Source organism: Carcharodon carcharias, chromosome 13 (genome assembly GCF_017639515.1).
Source record: "Carcharodon carcharias isolate sCarCar2 chromosome 13, sCarCar2.pri, whole genome shotgun sequence".
In the NCBI taxonomy this organism is placed as follows: domain Eukaryota; kingdom Metazoa; phylum Chordata; class Chondrichthyes; order Lamniformes; family Lamnidae; genus Carcharodon; species Carcharodon carcharias.
This window is the reverse complement of record NC_054479.1, coordinates 45,775,102-45,794,491: the sequence shown is the minus strand read 5'-3', so window position 1 is coordinate 45,794,491 and position 19,390 is coordinate 45,775,102. Positions and strand designations below refer to the sequence as shown.

General features: G+C 41.1%; 1 protein-coding gene across 1 annotated transcript in view; it reads left to right on the top strand.

Moving 5' to 3' along the window:
• The window catches only part of LOC121286000 (nitric oxide synthase, brain-like), a 99,775-nt gene that overhangs the window by 43,183 nt on the left and 37,202 nt on the right, over positions 1-19,390 (top strand). The window contains 8 exon segments of the mRNA XM_041203016.1: positions 3,527-3,612; positions 5,261-5,404; positions 6,813-6,918; positions 11,579-11,637; positions 14,049-14,165; positions 14,663-14,837; positions 16,092-16,230; positions 16,318-16,396. Of these exon segments, the coding sequence (XP_041058950.1) occupies positions 3,527-3,612; positions 5,261-5,404; positions 6,813-6,918; positions 11,579-11,637; positions 14,049-14,165; positions 14,663-14,837; positions 16,092-16,230; positions 16,318-16,396 (905 nt within the window).

Here is a 19,390-nt window from a genome sequence, read left to right as displayed (position 1 = left end):
TCCTTTCATGTCCCCAGTATGTCCTTTCATGTCTCCAGTATTTCCTAAAATGCCAACAATATACTTTTTTTAGAAAATGTAGTCACTATTATTTTGTAGATAAATGTAATGAGCATAATGCATAGTGAGGCCCCACAAACAATGATGTTTTCAATGACCAGTTAATCTGTTTTGGTGGTGTAGGGTGAAGACTCTGGAAAAACTCTAAGACATCAGGATACAATCTGAAATGGGAAATTACAGCAGGAAATTATTCTACAACCTTCACCTTGCACAATTTAATAAAACAGTTTGAGTAATAGCCTTGGCAACATATCAGTTGGCAAAGCTGTAGATCATTAGCTCATTGTGCAGGCAGACAGGAAGGATTTTGGGCAGATGTAGAACGTGGTGGGACATTGCAATACACTAATCATGGGCCCTAACATCCTCAGGCTGGTAATCAGTGTAGGATTGCCACTCTGTACCCAATTACTAATGTTAAATTTATTCCGTGCCTGTCTCGCCTGACCTTCCGGCTCAGGCTAGGCGAGATCCAGGCCCAGCATTGAAGTCCAGCTCCGTTGAAGTGAAGGAGGACACACCCTTTTTTTTACGCACTAGCTTCTGTAAATCAGGTAAGTTAATGGTTCATTGGAATTGATAGACCAGGGGGAAGGTAAGTGTCTTAAGGTAAGTTGATAAGAACTGGGGGGCTGGGGGGGGGGGTCCGGCGGCGGGGGGGGTGGGGTGGGGGGATGAGTCCCTGGAGTGGGGGAGTCAGACCTCATGGGGAGGGTCGGACCTCAGGAGTGGGGGTGGGGAGAGGGGGAGGGGGGGTTGCGGGTCGGACCTCGGTGAGGAGAGGTTTGGACCTCGGGGGTGGGGGGGTATTGGACCTTGGGAAGGTGGGGGGATTGGACCTCAGGAGTGGTCAGACCTCAGGATGTGGGTAAGTTGGGTGGGGAGGTCAGATCTTGGTTCCAGAGAGGTTCCCCAGTGCATCTTTGGGGTGCCCCTCCAATCCGATGCTGGGGAGCTCGAAAGTTACAGCCCTATGAGGATCTTCACATTCCAAAGTTAGATAGATCACAGATTATTTGGTTGGAAGAAAGGATACTTGCTGGGCTGGGCACGGCATGCATTGCTCCTGCTACTGGTTATTACTATCTTGTCAAATTGCTGTCCCAAGTGGGCATTAATTGTCTACTTAAGGGCCACATGTGGTGCAATGGCAAGCAGGGAACCCAATGCCACCCCTATTGCTGGTAAAATTGTGGTGGGGTCGGGGCGGGTAAGCAGCGGGCCCTTCCACTTTCAGCCCCGGGGAGCATATAATCAAGCCTGTAGTAACTGTTCTAATGTAGGAAATATGACAGTGAATTTGCACACAGCAAGGTCCCACAACAAAACACTAAGATAATGATCAGATAATCTGCTTTAGCAATGTTGTTGGAGGAATAAATATTGTCCAGGATACTGGATGGACCACGCTGTGTTTTGAAATTGTGCAATGGTTTTTTTGCATCAACTTAGGGCCTCACCTTAACATCTGATCTGAACATTGGCACCTCTGACAGTGCAGCACTTCCTTAATACTGCACTGGAGCCTTGGCCCAAATTGTGCACTCGGGTCTCTGGAGTGGGATTTGAACCCATAACCTTCTGATGCTTTCTGAGTGTGCTACCATGAGCCAGTTAAGGCTGACTTGTCTTTTGGCCTTGTGCTTTCAGTAATCCTGTTCAAAAAAATAAAGATGTTAGTTATTCTGCTACTTTGTTATTAAGATAATTCTCAAGGTTTTGATTTCAAATATTAGCAGGGAAAATGAAACAAAACATAATTTGTATGGCGTTCTGTGGAATGCACTTTCCTGATTCATCACATTTCAAGTTCATCTCCAACAGGATTCACAAGCAAGATAGGAAGGAAAATTTTTTCTAAAAAAACACTAAAGCAGTTTCAGTTTAAAATATAGGTGGATAATCTTAAACAAGTACAGAGGGTAATTTAGATGAAAGGTAAACATGTCGAAGAAATTCTCAGCAGATGTTGTTATCTCAGGTACCAGGACTGCAGGGACTTTCAGAGTGAAGGAAAGGAAAGATAGGCTGAGAGAAACAAAACTGAAATAGGAAAGCAAAATACTGCAGATGCTGGAAATCTGAAATCAGAAACAAAAATGAACTGGATGAGGACATAAATGAGAAGCAGCAGAAATAAATAAGAGACAGAGAATCAGAGCAAAAGAGGACCATAAACAAATGAGAAAGAATGGGGAGCTGGGCACGAGAATAATGATCATGATTTAAAGGTGATTGATTCGCAGCCCCAATAATCTGATTATTAAGCAGTTTTTGCAAACTTAAAGCTGAACTTTGATCACATCCAGATCCGACATGTGGTTAGTAACAGCCATCTCATTTGAGAGAAGCTGAGAAACAAAAACTAGAATCATTGAGAAAGTAAATAGTAAATTACCCTTAAAGATTCCTTTATATACAGGAGTGAGAATGGATAAATTATAGTTTTTTTTTATTTGTTCATGGGATATGGGTGTTGCTGTTTCATGGTTATCATCAGACTTTTAATTCCAGATTTTTATTGAATTTAAATTTTGCTTTTTGCTGTGGTGGGATTCAAACCCAGAGTATTAACCTGGGCCCCTGGAATACCAGTCCAGTGACAGTACCACTATGCCACCACCTCCCCCATTCCATTTCATTATAATATAAGAGATAAAGCAGTGATTCTTAAATATTTGTATTTCTTTAAACTTGTTTTTCCTGAAAATTTGTTGCCCTGATAGTTACTCTCACAGTTTGCTCCCAATTGTATTACCTTAAGAAGCAGTTCTGACTTTCTAACCTTTTGACTTCTAATGAATTAGTAATAAGTTATTCAATATTTGTCTAACCCACATGAGGACTCTGTATTTTGGCACCATTACACGCTCTTAGTGCTTTAATTCATGTGTATGCTGTCCAAAGGGCCCCATATCTCCCATGGTCAGCAGGGTTTATATGTTTACCACAAATTTACTACCTCACAAAGCATCAGGAGTTCAAATTATTGGAAGTATTGGTGGTGATCTAAAAATATATGTTTGTTAAAACAAATTAAATAAATGAAGTAACAGTCCACATTTGACAAATCATGTCTCATTAACACCTAACATGTTTTGGTGAAGTTTTGAGTAGGTTTGATATCTTCATGCATCGTGCAAGTACTTAACAACAGGGCAAAAAGGCACTGTTTTAAATGTTGTTCCAGGCCAACATGATGCATAATGCCACCTCAAAGGTAACCTTTCCACTGTGACCTGATTAAAACCCGACTAGACATTATCTATTATTAACAGCAGGAGATTTGTTATGCTGCCAGAATGAAAGCTAATTGAGATGTCCCTGGAGAACCTATAACATGTTGCTCGTGAGTTCTAGCCCTGTGAAATAACCCCAGAATTGAAATCCCTTGCCAATAACATATTTTATGCATCATTTCATGTTCATAGATCAACTGGGTTAACTGTTGTTTCCAATGCAGGCAGATCCCTGGTTGAATCATGTGTGGAAAGGAGTTAATGGAACTCCCACTAAAAAGAGAGCCATTGGATTTAAAAAGCTAGCAAAGTAAGTTTATTGTATTCAACACACCATTGTTTATTGGAGCCGTATAGTGTAAGAAATATTAAAATATGTTGCTCAATAGTTGATTTAGATTTAGCAGTTATATTTCAGTACATACTATTTATTTGTGACCGTGCCCAAAATAACTTTGTCTAGTTTTTGTTTGGTGGCTGTTCCTTTAAATCCAGTCATTAGCAGTGTGAATTGAACAAGTGACCGCCAGAATTGTGGTCCAAGGTCGAATCACAACAATGTTTGCAAGTTTCATTAGCCACGGGTTTGTGAGAGGAATAATTCAAACTTAAATAATGCTATATGACTGAGGTCTTGGTTTTAAATTTGAGTGGGTGATCATTCAAAATCTAGGAAGCCCTGGGAACCCTCTCTGTGATGTAAATCCGCCCTTTGAACTGGAGAGTTCATTTGAACCGATCTGAGAAGGAAACAGTCAGGTTGAAATTTCTGAGAAAGAGAAGGAATTAGTTTGAAACTTGCAAGAGAGTGTTTATGTTAATGCTGACGTAGGTATTGAGAAATATAAGAAGAAACATAGTTCAAGTTATTTACAAAGGGTAGTTTAGTAATTTTTTTTGTTGCTGAGCCTTTTTATTGGTTTTCCATTTAATGGGTTAGGTGTGAATATATAATTGTTATATGCTTGTTTTCTTTTTGTTAAATGTATTTTCATAGTAATTTTAAGCTTAAAGCAAGATGTGAAGGTTTATTCACTCATTGAACTTTAAGAGAGATCCTGTAAATCCAGTAGCTTAAAATAATTACCAGATAAGGCATTTTGAATCTTTGCTGCATTACCTATGTTTTAAGATGCGAATAGGTGTGAAGGTATGGGAAGAGCCCATAAATGTAATCTATGATATGAGTTAATCAGGAAGAAAGTGACAATACCATATTTAAAGACATCTAGTGGCATGTTAATATATTTTCTTTATGTGAGTGTCACATTTATTTCCCATCCCTGATTGCCCTTGTCCAAAGGGCATTTTATGGGTCTAGCATCACATCTAGGCCAGACCTGGTAAGGACAGCAGGTTTCCTTCCCCATTAGTGAACCAGATCAATCAACATCATCAGATGTTTAATTCCAGATTTTTATTGAATTCAAATTTTACCATCTGCCATGCTGATATTTGAATCTGGGTCCCCAGAGCACCACCCTGGATCACTAGAATACCAGTCCAGCAACAATGCCACTATGCCACCACCTCCCCAATATTCTTTGACTGGGAGTTTGAAGAAGTTATTTAGCACACATCACAAGTTTCACAAAATATTGCCTCTGCACCACTTTAAACATATGTTATGCCATTAGTAATCCAAGCACTTTTGGGAAAACGAACCACTGGGGCCTGGCATTGCTGCCTCACCACCTGTTTGCACAAGATAAAACCAGATTTGTCCTTTAAGAAGCACAGTCACATAGAGCAACAGTTGGAAACAGTTAAGTGATACCAACTGGCATCTTGATACTTGACAGAGCAGAATTCATGTCATACAGAATTTTCCAAGACTCGCATCTGAATCTATAGCTGAAAGAAATGCTTCTGAGGACACTTGTCCAAAAGACTTGTTATTGTATGCTGGTATTATTTGCACATCCAGTCTTAATACTCTGGCATTTTTGTTTGAAAAGGGCAGTGAAATTCTCTACTAAGTTGATGGGGCAAGCAATGGCCAAAAGAGTAAAAGCCACCATCTTGTATGCCACAGAAACTGGGAAGTCCAAAGTCTATGCAAAAACATTATGTGAAATTTTCAAGCATGCCTTTGATGCAAAGGTAAGAAACAAATTTGTTTTAATTGTATTTATCTAATTAACTTCACAACAATATGCTACAATAAGTGTATGCCCCACGCTATCGGAGTGAATTTCTTGGCTCTGTGTTTGGATTCACAGAGTGCAGCGACCATTGAAGAGCTGGATTGGCTGAGTGGCAAAGGAGCATGCTGGTTTTCCTCAATTTAAATGAATGGAAGAAAATCAGGAGGATTGCCTTCACTGGCCTGTGCTCCTACCTGCCCAATTTTCTATTATTCTCAACACACAATTCAGTGAGTCTAGCACCATCTCCCTTTTAGAAGCAATAAATATATGCACACACCTCTGGTTATTTCACAGTGATGGAATACCATGTGAGAACAATACCTGTTTTTGAGCAGCAGAAGTGAACAAAACTAAATTCTAACTGGTTCACTTGCAGCACCCGCTATTCAGGGGAAAACCGAGCCCTGAGACGGCTACCCATTGAAATATCTCATTGCCAGAGACACTTGTAATGTTAGGGAAATCCCCTGGGACATCTGACCTTTGGCCCACATTACAAATAAAAAAAACTAGAACAAGCATAAAGTAAAATATCACCAGATGCTGTTGACTAATACAAGGCTAATGAGGTCTTAGTCTATGTGCTTAATACTGATGTGAAGTGCTTGTAGTTAATCTGCCATTTCTACATTGATGAGAAAATTGTCTTGCATAAGCACAAACAGCTGTGGGTAGGGTGGTGGAGGTAGGTGGGGAGCAGGGGTGAAGTGCGATGGTGGCAGTTTTGGCTTTGGCTGATAATGGAAAACAAGTAATAATGATACAGCATCCTGTTTTACATCTTTTCTAATTTTTATATCCATTGAAGTCAGTGTAATGAAGAACCAGCAGAAAATGGGCTGTCAACTTACTATCATCAATTTCACATTATCACACAAATTCTTGATTACCCGCAAAGTGTGGTTATTGAGAATTCCTAAACCTAAGACTATTATAACCAAGTACTATAAAAGTGCAAACTAGCCACAGCTAGCTATTAATCGGTGATGCATATCACCCAGCATTGCCAGGAAATTAAATATTTGATAGTAAAGTTATAGGCATTCCATAAATTATATAACAGTCTCATACTGAATTCAGATGCTCTTTTTTCATGAAAGATCCTTAACTAATGTCCAGTGCTTATTGCTACCCATGTGTTTAACTTACAAATTGTTCACTTCAAGCACAATAGAAGAGGTGGCAGCAAGAATTTGCAGTGTTATTAATTAGTTCCAATTTTTGACAAATTATGCTTAAAGGCTATTGCGTTTTATAAATAAGGTACAGATTTATGCATGGGACGTTGAGATAAAATACTTCAATCTTAAAAGGAATGGAACTAATGTTTGTGTAACTGCCTGAATTCCATTGTTTTGTGGGTGATGTCCATGGACGAATATGACATTGTGCATCTAGAGCATGAAGCACTGGTGCTGGTAGTTAAAAGCACTTTCGGCAATGGTGACCCACCTGAGAATGGAGAAGTATGAAAATAACTAAAAATTACTTGTGTGTGTTTCCAAAAGACTACCAGTAAAATTTAAAATCACCAGAAATCAAAAAGTAGACTAATTATTCTAGTTATAGTTTTCCTGAGTAGCGGTACAATCTGAGCACCAGCTGTGTCTTTGTGTCCACTAACATCCTATTTTTAAATTTTGTAGGGAAATAAATGTCAAAATATCCAACATATAAGTCATGTCTTGGTGTGGGTGTTCAAAGACCAAGAGTCTTGAGGTATAACTTATGCACTCACTCCAATGGTGTGTTACTACACATGATGTAAAACCTCAGGGCAATCTCTGTGCTCAATTTTACTGCAAATATGATGGGCTGCTCACTGTTAGTGAAAAAGACATTTTCCACATGGTTGCCTAAGTAGTGTAAAGGAGATTTTCTCCCTTTATGTACTGATTTATTTGTATTGAGACTTCTTACAAAAACGCATAAAATACCCCGTGTCCCTGTCTTTCATTGAACAAATGTACCAACTTCAGAAAAATGAAAAAAGTTTTTCTGTTGCCAAGATTTCAGATTCTTTCCTCTTCCCCAAAATACATAACAGTTTATGCATCGTGAATTTGTTCATGTTTAAAATGTCTTTTATAATAAAGTCAAGATAAATTGGTGTTAATATAAAACTATAATAAATAAGAAGGGTTCTGTTAAGTTTTGAGTCATCTAACCTTGCTGTCACTACAAAAAGGGTTCTTTTTTTTTACAGATTCTGAGTTAAATATTAGATACAGAACTCCATTACCCTGGATAGCACTTCATTGCTGTGCCGTAGTGGAATGCTTCCTCTAAAGATCGGGATTCTGATTCCCAATCTTTCCCAGGGCCTCAGAACTGTGGAACTGACCTCCCTCAAACTTCCTTTCCTTTCACAATCTGCTGGTTTTTCAACCAAACCACTCCTTTTTGACTGATAGTATCTTAAATGGATACTGTTGCACTCGTATTATGGTCCAAAATTAGACTCCTTAAATAGTTGACATATTAACAGTTTTATTAACAGTCTATTAAATACATTAAAATTTGTAGTTAGCAATGTTTCTAGGGTTTATATAACCTCGTCATTAAGTGCTAGTGTGAATTAATCACTCGCTTTTCTTGCTTCTTGGAAGATGGCATTAGCCTCCAAGATGTCAGAGTGATGAACCACCATGTGTAGAGGATCATCTACTCCTTGGCAAATTCATGGTTTGGACTGGCAGCTGTACATGGAACCAGCTGTCTTAGATTTTACCTTTTTATAATCACAGGGAAATCTGTACAGCTATATTTAGCGGTATCTGGCTAGTGTAGCTGTACAACCCTAACTTCTAGAATCTTTCTGTCTCTCTGTTGGAGATGCACTTATTAATTTTACAGAGCCACCTTTCTACTAGACACAGAACCCTTATACCTTCAACTACAAGCGCTACTGAAAGAACTATTAGAATAACTAAAGGTTGAGAACTGAGGGCTTTAGTGTCAAAAATGCTGGCCTACATTTTTCACTCTCGCATCGGGTGTGCAGAATTCCAAGCTCATACATCCAACCTTCATAATTAGCTGCCTGGATGTCAGATTTTCAGTCTAAGGTAGGGGCTAGATTGGAAGTCAGGGCTGGCGACCCAGCAGGAAGTAAGGAGGATGCCGGGTGCAGAGGCTGGCTGGGCAGAAGGCCTGCCTTGAGGGTCCAGGCATTGCATCCAATTTTTTTTCAAAAAATTTTCTTTCATGGGACATTGGCATCACTGGCTACCCCATCCCTAATTGCCCTTGAGAAGGTTTCGGTGAACCGGCCTCTTGAATTGCTGCAGTCTATGTGGTGTTGGTGCACCCACAGTGCCCTTGGGGAGGGAGTTTCAGGATTTTGACCCAGTGAAGATGAAGGAACGGTGATATATTTCCAAGTCAGGATGGTGTGTACCTTGGAGGGGAACTTGCAGGTGGCGGTGTTCCCATGAACGTGAAAATGAAAAAAAGAATAAAACATAAAACATCGCTCCATCCCACGCAACCCCTCACCCCCCACATACTCCCCATTCCCCATCCATGCCGACCCATGCCATCTCATGCCCTGTACCCACCCTACGGCTTTTTATAGCCCCATGCCAACCTATGTCCCTGTACCCACCTATAACCCTTAATAGCCACTATGGTAACTTAATGCCAACTCATGCCAACTCATTCATCTGCCCCCACCTTTTGCCCATAAACCCTCCATGTCAAATCACCCAATATCCATCATGGGTAGACCTTAGGACCCATGGAGAGATGAGATAAAATAAAGTCCTATGAAATAAAGTTCTAAAGCCAGGATTTCCCCATCGACGAGCCGGGGGGGGGGCGGGGGGGGGGGGGTGTTGGTGGTGGGGGGGCGGGGGTCTCGCTCACTGCTGTATAAAATGATGCGCGGTGACGTCAGGCGGAACTCCCAACATCACTGCGCCCCATTTAAATTTTCAGGTAGGTGGGGGCTCAGCAAAATCAACTGTGCATCCACCGACCTGTCAATGGCCAATTGATGCCGTTGACAGAGTCATTTAAGTAATTAATGGACCTGCCCGTCCAACCTTAAGGTTGGCGAGCAGGCCAGGAGCCCTGGCGGGCATTAGTAAATGCATGAAACCTCATCCACAGGTGGGATGAGTTTTCATATAGGCTTTTAAATATTTAATAAAAGTATTTTTAAAAGTTATGCACATGTCCCAACTCATGTAACAGTATCACATGAGGGGACATGTCAGGGAATTTTTTTTTCTATTTTTAACATTTTTTATTGTAGACCTTATCTCCCTTAGCCTCAGGGAGATGAGTACGCTCTTTCATGCACGTATGCAAAACAGTGCACTCTTTGCTGAGGGATTTCTCCCTCCGCCCGCACAGGGAGTACATAGCGTTTCCATGCGTATGTCACGCTGAGCGGGCCTTAATTGGCCTGCCCATGTAAAATAGCAGTGCACCCCCCATTGGAGGTGCCGATCGCAGGCACGCCAGCGCATTCTCGCTTTTCAACTTTCCCCCCAATGGGGGGAAAATTCTGCTCTAAGTGTCTATTGCAGGCTTCACTATGTTGAATAAAATGCTCTAATTCACAAAAATCCCATTTAATACATTTACATTCCTTCAACTACAGAAAGACTTATAACAACAAGTATTCGAATTCAAAGTTGCACTTCAAAGAGTCTGTAACCACTTGTAGCTGTCAATGAAACTGTGAAGTGACAGGCACCCTACTGTGATAATGGATGTTTGTGCAATCAGTCATGCAACACTAATTCTGTAATGAAACCCTGAGGTTTATATCAAACTTGAAGCTTAAGTGAAATAGCAAGCAGCGATTTTTTAAAACCACAGCAGATTTTTTTTTCAAATATATAAAGGGCAGGATTTTTAAATGCCTTGACAGCTTGACTGCTCCCTTTGACAGGTGGTTTTGACAGTTCCTCCTAACACTTTGGCAGGTCCTCTTGAAGGATGTTTTTGACAGTTGATTTTGACTGCACTGTTGATAGTTTCAATGAACTTGACAGTTAATGAGTTGATGCACTCTTTATGCACACTCATGCCTAATTTTAACACTTCCAAAGAGCACCTTACCTCTCTCAAATGGCACCTAACCTCCCCAAAGGTGTACCAGGACCAGATCCAAAGGAATATCTTACATCTCCAAAGGAGTACCCAGGCTATCCAAATAAATCCACAATGTTCAGACCTGCTCTTACCAGGTCTACTCTGCACACTTTGGATTTGACACTTCTGGACTACCAAAGTCCACCTCCAGTGAAGGCAGCTGATGATTTAAATGGCCAGCTGTCTCCACAAACCATGCATGTGCAAAACACAAACTGTCCCCATTCCCGCCTCTGAGAAAATGGGAAGTGATGTGTTTGGGGGCAGGATGTGTGATTTTCAGGCAGTTCTGCCATTTTCGTCTCAATAGATAGGCTCTCCATCATGATGAAAATCTGGGCTGCCATCTAATATAGCCTTCATTCCCAAAAACATCTCCTCAATTCTACTGATCAACCCAATGTGTGTTAGGAGAAATCAAATCTTTAGTGTCAATCACCTCAAATAGTCATGTTGGTACTCCCAAAAGCACTCCAAATAAATGAGTTACTGGCATCAGACATATTTATTTCCTAGCTTCTCAGGTTTCTCCTCACAAGAGTTCATACACAGGTATAGATTAGACAGGACACCTTTATATCTCTCTTCAGGAACTCTTCCTGGACATGAGATTTTGCAAACCTGTCTTCTATCAATAGAAAGGAATGTTTTATTTCTATAACCTTTCATAGTTTAATTTGTGCAGCCTAACTGCTGACTCCATTTTGAAGAACTAAAACAATTCTTGGGGTACTTTTCCTTTGCGTGTTCTGCATTGTAGACCATTTCCATTCATCTAGGTTTCTCAATAATACATATACTGCTTTTATAACATCTTTGTACTTTGTACTTAAAGCCTTTAGGAAAAGTTTGCTTGTGCCTTGAAAGAGAGAAGAACTTGTGATCATTCTCTTCACAATGCCTAAGTGATATGATGAGGCACTCTGATGCAATTATTGCATTGTGCTCTAGTAAATAAATGTAGTTTTGACAAATGGTTATTCAAAATGACAGTATAACTTTCTCATCTTGTTCTTCTAGAAATTTGGATCTGCCCTGATGGAAATGAGACATCCTAATTCAAATTCGGCAGAAAGGGAGTGAGTGAAATTGAAACATCATTGCTGATAATTATCCTTCATATTGCTGAACTGAGGTGTCAGCAGAAAACACAATTCCTGAGCCATTACTGAGCTTTTTATTCAATATGACCTCATTGTGAAGATGCCCATAGGAAGAAGTGATCAAAATATAACTGAATTTCACATTCAGTTTGAGGGAGACAGGAGTGGATCTAAGACTAACATTTAAAACTTAAATAAGGGCAATTATGAGGGCATGAAGTCAGAGTTGGCTAAAGTGAACTGGGAAATTAGGTTAAGCGATAGGTCAGTGGCAGACATTTGAGGAGATATTTCTGAATACTCAGAAAAGATACATCCCAGTGAGAAAGAAAGACCCTGGGGGAAGGACCCACCATCCATGGCTAACTAAAGAAGTTCAAGATAGTATCAAATTGAAAGAAAACATGCATAATTCCGCAAAGATGAGTGGCAGGTCAGAAGATTGGATGGAATACAAAGATCAGCAAAGAATGACTAAAAGATTAATAAGGAGGGAGAAATTAGAGTACAAGAAGAAGCTAGCTAGAAATATAAAAACAGGTAGTAGGAGTTTCTACAGGTATCTAAAAAGGAAAAGAGTAAGTAGAGTGAGTGCTGGTCCTCGAGAGAGTGAGTCTGGGGAATGAATAATGGAAAATAAGGAAATGGCAGATGAATTGAACAGATATTTTGCATCTGTCCTCACTGCAGAGGATACAAATGAAATCCCAGAAATAATTGTGAATCAGGAGGTGAAAGGGAGGGAGGAACTTGAAACAGGTATAATCATCAGGGAAGGGGAACTGAGAAAATTATGAGAACTAAAAGCTGACAAGTCCCAGGACCTGATGAACTTCATCCTGGAGTCTTAAAAGAAATGACTGCTGAGATAGTGGATGCGTTGGTTTTAATTTTCCAAAACTACCTGGATTCTGGAAAGTCCCCAACAAATTGGAAAATAGCAAATGTGATCCTCTTTTCAAGAAAGGAGAGACAGAAAGTAGGAACCTGCAGGCCAGTTAGCTTAACATGGGGAAATTGCTGGAATCTATTGTTAAGGAGGTTATAGTGGTGCACTTAGAGAATCTCAATGCAATCAGACAGCGCCAACATGGTTTTATGAAAGGGAAATTATGTTTGACTAATTTACAGGGGTTTTCTGAGGAAGTAACAAACAGCTTGAATAAAGGAGAACCTGTGGCTGTGCTGTACTTAGATTTCCAGAAAGCTGTTGACAAGGTGCCACATCAAAGGTAACTACACAAAATAAGAGCTCATGGTGTATGGGGTAACATATTAGCATTGGTAGAGGAGTGGTTAGCTAAGAGGAAACAGAGAGCAGGCATAAATGGGTCTTTTTCAGGTTGAAAAGATGTGATGAGTGAAGTGCCACAGGGATTAGTGTTGGGTCTCAACCATTTACAATTTATATCATTGACTTGGATGAAGAGACCAAATGTATGGTTGCTAGATTTGCTTATGACACAAAGATGGATAGGAAAGTAAGTTGTGAAGAGGACATAAGGAGTCTGCAAAGGGACATAGATATATTAAGTGAGTGGGCAAAAATTTGGCAGATGGAGGATAATGTGGGAAAATGTGCACTTGTCCACTTTGGCAGGAAGAATGGAAAAGCAGCACATTATTTAAATGGAGATAGATTACAGAACTCTGAAGTACAGAGGGATCTGGGTTTCCTGGTACATGAATCGCAAAAGGTTAGTTTACAAGTACAAGTGATTAAGAAGGCAAATGGAATGTTGTTGTTTATTGCAAGGGGAATAGCATTTAAAGTAGGGATGTTTTGCTACAATTATGCAGGGTCTAGAGTAGTGTGTACAATTTTGGACTCGTTGCTTAAGAAAGGATATAAATGAATTTAAAGCAGTTCAGAAAAGGTTCACTGCATTGATACCATCGATGTATGGAGGGGGGAGGGGTATGTTATGAGGGAAGGTTGGACAGGTTGGGCTTGTATCCATTGGAGTTTAGAAGAATGTGAGGTGATCTTATTGAAACATATAAGATCCTGAGGGGACTTGATGGGACGGATCCTTGTGGGAGAAACTAGAAACTAGTACACAGTTTAAAAGTAAGGGGTTTCCCATCAAAGATGGAGATAAGAAGAATATTTTTTCTCAGAGGGTCATGAATCTTTGGAACTCTCTTCCCTGGGGACTGGTGGAGTCAGGGCCATTGAATATATTTAAGGCAGAGGATAGATTCTTGACTAAGGGAGGGGGGTCAAAGGTTATTGGGGATAGGTGGAATTTGGAGGTGAGGCCACATCCAGATCAGCCATGATCTTATTGAATGGCGGGAGAAGGCTCAGGTTGCTGAATGGCCCACGCCTGCTCCCAATTCGTATTATACATAAAATAAATGTGTCTTATCTTGTCTCTGTCCAGGAGCTACAAAGTTTGCTTCAACAGTGTGTCCTCAAGCTCAGATGCCCGGAATTCTTCAAGTGATGAACCAGAGCACAAAGATACTTTTGGCAGGACTGGTCTTTTAACTAATGTTAGGTAAGTGCGTTCCAAATAATATTTCTGAAATAACATAAAACTCATTCAAGCTGCATTTATGTTACAACCCTGCAAAATAAGCAAAACAATACTGGTGATTCTAGTTGCACAGAGCCCCAACTTAAAAGATGGCTCATGCCCCGGGACAGAGGAAAAAAGTCTGCTGCTGGCAAACACAATGACTGCCTCTGATTATACTAGAGCTTGTGACACTGGTATTTTGTTAATAGCTCATTTAAAATAAAATGGTTGACAATTGCTTTAATCAATGCACTGGAAATAGAAGAAAGTAAGTTAGATCCCACAATGTTTTTATAGCACGTGTCAACCTGTGTTGTAAAAACTGCTGGAACTGTCATTTTGGGAAAAAAGAGCCCTCATAAGCAAAACCCCTCAAAATGGTTCAAGAGGTTTTGGTCTGAAGTTTTTGCAAACTATAAGAAGTATAAAGAAAGTGACCACTAGTGAATATTAAGTTTGAATACATTGTTTTGCAGATTTTCTGCCTTTGGTCTTGGCTCTCGAGCCTATCCGCATTTCTGTGCTTTCGCTCGAGCTGTGGACACTCTACTGGAGGAACTTGGAGGACAGCGGGTTATGAGGATTGGAGAGGGGGATGAACTCTGTGGGCAAGAGGAGTCATTCAGGACTTGGGCTAAGAAAGTTTTTAAGGTTATTAAGGTTTAGGAGCTTACTTCTGACTTCTTAACTAACCAGGGCCTGTGTTGCAAACTCCCAGATTCCTTGGGGGTAACTTTTAATTTGACCAATAGTGTAAATTGGGTAATATTGTAATTGAATGGAATTAAAAACAGTGGAGATATAGAAGGGGCAGCTGAACCAATACCATCTAGTTCAAACTATTAGCCAATAGAAGCTACCGTCATTGATTCTTTTTCAGGTATACTTAAGAAGCTGTAGTATTTTGACAAAGTATTTATTACAGTGTCTCCAAAGTATTGGCAAAGCATACAGAATATTAAAAACTCTTGGTAGAATATAAAAAAAAAGGAAGACATAAAAGTAAGAGTAGAGTATTGAAAAGTATTAAGAGAGTATAGGAGAATGCGCAGTGCAGCTCACCACCACCTTCTGAGGGCAATTAGGGATAGGCAGCAAATGCTGGCCTTGCCAGTAAGGCTCACATCCCATGAACAAATAAAAGGAAATTATTAACATACAATTGTAACACATGTCAAAAGTGACAAAGATGGCACTGTAAAAGAATGAGAAGCACAGCAGTGCTGGAGGTGCATTTGAATTATACCAGTGATGGGAGTGTGTGGCAGCATAGAGGATGCCCTTTGTGATTCCCCCAACTCCTCCCTCCCCCCCCAGGAGTTCCCAATTTTAGCCAAAAACCACATCGGGGTTAAAGAGAAAGTGCCAGGTTCCAAGCACGGTGAAAAGAGGAAAAAACAGAAGACACGTTACCCTGAGGCACTCATGTGCTTCCTAAAATCTGGCTATAGAGTATAGTGAGAGGCTATGTCAAAACATAAAATAATTTGCGAAAAGCAACAGCAGTTGTGTTGAAGAGATGTCACAAACCCCAATGTTCTCCCAACTAAATTATCAAGGCAGGGCAGCCATATTCCCATGTCTGGCTAAATATATATAACTTGCATTTATGTAGTGCCATTAACATAGTAAAATGTCCCAAGGTGCTTCACAGGAGCATTGTCAAACAAAAATTTGACATTAAGTCACACAAGAAGATATTAGGACAAATGCCAAAAGTTTGATCAAAGAGGTGGGTTTTAAAGAGTGTTTAAAGGAAGAGAGAGAGAAAGAGATGGATGTGTTTAATAAAGCAAATAGCAATCAGCAACCTTCTCACTTAAACACCCGTTAATCATCAGTTGCCAGGGTTACTGTGGGACAGTCAGATGTTAGTGTATTAACATATAACTGCATTGATTTTAGGCAGCGTGTGATGTATTCTGTGTGGGAGATGATGTGAACATCGAAAAAGACAACAACTCCTTAATAAGTAATGATCGCAGTTGGAAGAGAACAAAATTTCGCCTGACCTACCAGACTACAGCACCCAACCTCACTGGAGGTGCGTGTTACTATAAATAACTTGAGCATGTTCAAGAATTTTTTGATTATTGTCAGTAATTTTTTGCATTTTTTTCTTCTGGCAAAGCCCTCTACAGCATTCACAAAAAGAAAATTTATGCTGCAAGATTGTTATCGCGACACAACTTACAAAATCCAAAGTCCAGGTAGAAAAACTTTTGCTTCATTAATATAACTTCAGAGGGAAGAACCACTTAAACAGAATAATGTACTTCATGTTAAAATGCTAAGTGATTGTTGTCTTGTTGTCACACTGAATGTATGGATTTCATTTTAGCTACAAAGTTTCCAGTGTAAAATGTAAGAAGCCTTTCATGACTCCAAGATTTCTCTAAGTGCTTTGCAACCAATTAAATTTTTCAGTATAGTTCCTGCTGTGATGTAGGAAATTTGGCATCCAATCTTCACACAGCCAAAATTCCACAACCAATAATGAAGATTGCAGGAGGGCACGTCAGGAGGAGAACCAGTCATAACTGAAAATGAGGTGTCAAACCGGTGAAGCTACACCACAGGGCTACTTGTGTGCCAAGCAGCATAAGCAACACATGATAGACGGGACTAAGCGATTTCACAACCAATGAATCTGATCTAAGCTCTGCAGTCCTGTCCAGTCATGAATCGTGGTGTACAATTGAGCAACTAACAGGAGGAGGAGACTGGATACTGCAAAGGCTATGGGCCCTGACAACATTCTGGCAATAATACTGAAAACTTGTGGTCCAGAACTTGCCACGCCCCTAGCCAAGCTGTTCCAGTACAGTTGCAACACTGGCATCTACCCGGCAATGTGGAAAATTGCCCAGTTATGTCCTCTGCACAACAGGCAGGAAAAGTACAAACTGGTCAGTTACAGACTCATCAGTCTACTCTTGATCATCAGCAAAGTGATGGAAGATGTCATCAACAGTGTTATCAAGCAACACTTACACAGTAATAACCTGCTCATTCTCACTCAGTTTCGGTTCCACTAGGGCCACTTGGCTCCTGACCTCATTACAACCTTGGTCCATGCGCATAGACAAAGGAGCTGAACTCAAGAGGCTATGTGAGAATGCCTTTTTCTTTATTCTTTCATGGGATGTGGGCATCGCTCCAGCATTTGTTACCCATCCTTGAACTGAGTGGCTTGCTAAGCCATTTCAGGGGGCAGTTAATAGTCAACCACGTTGCTCTGGGTCTGCAGTCACATGTAGGCCAGACCAGCAGATTTCCTTCCTTAAAGGACATGAATGAAGCAGATGGGTTTTTACAATAATCAATGATAGTTGTCATGATCACCATTACTGAAGCTAGCTATATATTCCAGATTTATTACTTGAGTTTAAATTACATCCACTGCCATGGTGGGATTTGAACCCATTGCCTCAGAGCATTAGCCTGGGCCTCTGGATGACAAGCCAGTGACATAACTACACCACCACCTCCCCTTGCCATCCAATGGCATTACCATCACTGAATCCCCCACTGTCAATATATTGCCATTGACCAAAAACTGAATTTGATCAACCACATAAATACGATAGGAAACATTTTCCCCTCGCTGGGGGGAAAGTGTGGGAGCGGGTGCGGGCACGCACACCTCCGATCAGCGCCCCCAATTAGGGGTGCACTGCCATTTTAGGTGGGTGGGCCAATTAAGGCCCGACCAGCGTGACGTCCACCAGGAAAAGCTATGCACTTCCTGTGCGAGCGGGGTGGGGGGATTCCCTCAGCCGGGAGTGCACTCTTTCGTGCATGCGTGGAAAAGAGTGCACAAATCTTCCCAAGGCTAAGTGCTGCCTCAGGGAGATCGGCTCAGAATTAATATTTTTGATGAAAATGATAAAAAAAACAGTCACTTGAGTTGGGACATTTCCATAATTTCTACTGAAAGGTTTGATAAAAATTTAAATATCCTCATGAAACCTCATCCCGCCCTTGGATGAAGTTTCATGCTTTTTCCGAAGCCCTCCAGGACTCCCAGCCTGCCCACTAACCTTAAGGTTGGATGAGCAGGTCGATTAATTACCTTAATTTGTTTTTCAATGGCCTCAATAGGCCGTTGACAGGGTGGCGGGTGCACAGCTAACTCGGCTGCGCCCCCGCCGACCTGAAAATGGAAATGACGTAGGGTGACATAGGCAGTTCCTCCGGACGTCATCCCGTGTCATTTTACGCGTTGGCGAGCGGGCCCCACCCCCGCTTGCTGACCGGAAGATCCTGCCCTATGGCTACAAGATTAGGTCAGAGGCTGGGAATTCTTAGGTGAGTAACTCATCTCCTGACTCCCCAGAGCCTGTTCACCATCTACAAGGCACAAGTCAGGAGTATGATGGAATACTCTCCACTTGCCTGGATGAGTGCAGCTCCAACAACACACAAGCTCAACACCATGCAGGACAACACAGTTGATTAGCATCCCATCCATCACCTTAACATTCAATCCCTCCACCACTGATACACCGTGGCAGCAGTGTGTCCCATCTACAAGATGCACTGCAGCAACTCATCATGGTTCTGCACAGCACCATCCAAATCTGTGACTTCTACCACCTAGAAGGACAAGAGCAGCAGATGCATGGGAACAGCCCCACCTGCAAGTTCCCTTCCATGCCACACACCATCCTGGCTTGGAAATATATTGCCATTCCTTCACTATCGCTGGGTTAAAAACCTGGAACTCCCTCACTAATATCACTGTGGGTGTATCTACACCACATGGACTATGTGAGTTCAAGAAGTTTGTTCACCACCACTTTCCCAAGTGAATAGGAACAAATGCTGGCCTAGCCATTGATGTCACAGCCCACGCAAGAATAAATGAAACAATAAAAATGGCCAGATTATATGATTTAGTGATTATTGAGGAATAAGTATCGGTCAGGGTACCAGGGAAAGCTCCCCAATTCTCCTTTGAATAGTGCCATGAGATTTTCAGCTCCATCTCAGAAGGTAGATGGGCTTTAATTTAACCTCATCCAAAAGACAGCACCCCCTCAATAATACTTTGGGGTGTCAGCCTAGAATATGTGCTTCAGTGCCTAGAACTGGACCTGAACCCACGACTTCCTGACTTAGAGATAAGAGTGCTACCACTGAGCCAAGACTGATATGTGTATCATTGCCAAAGGCAAAGTGGTGATCTGTCCACTACCAGA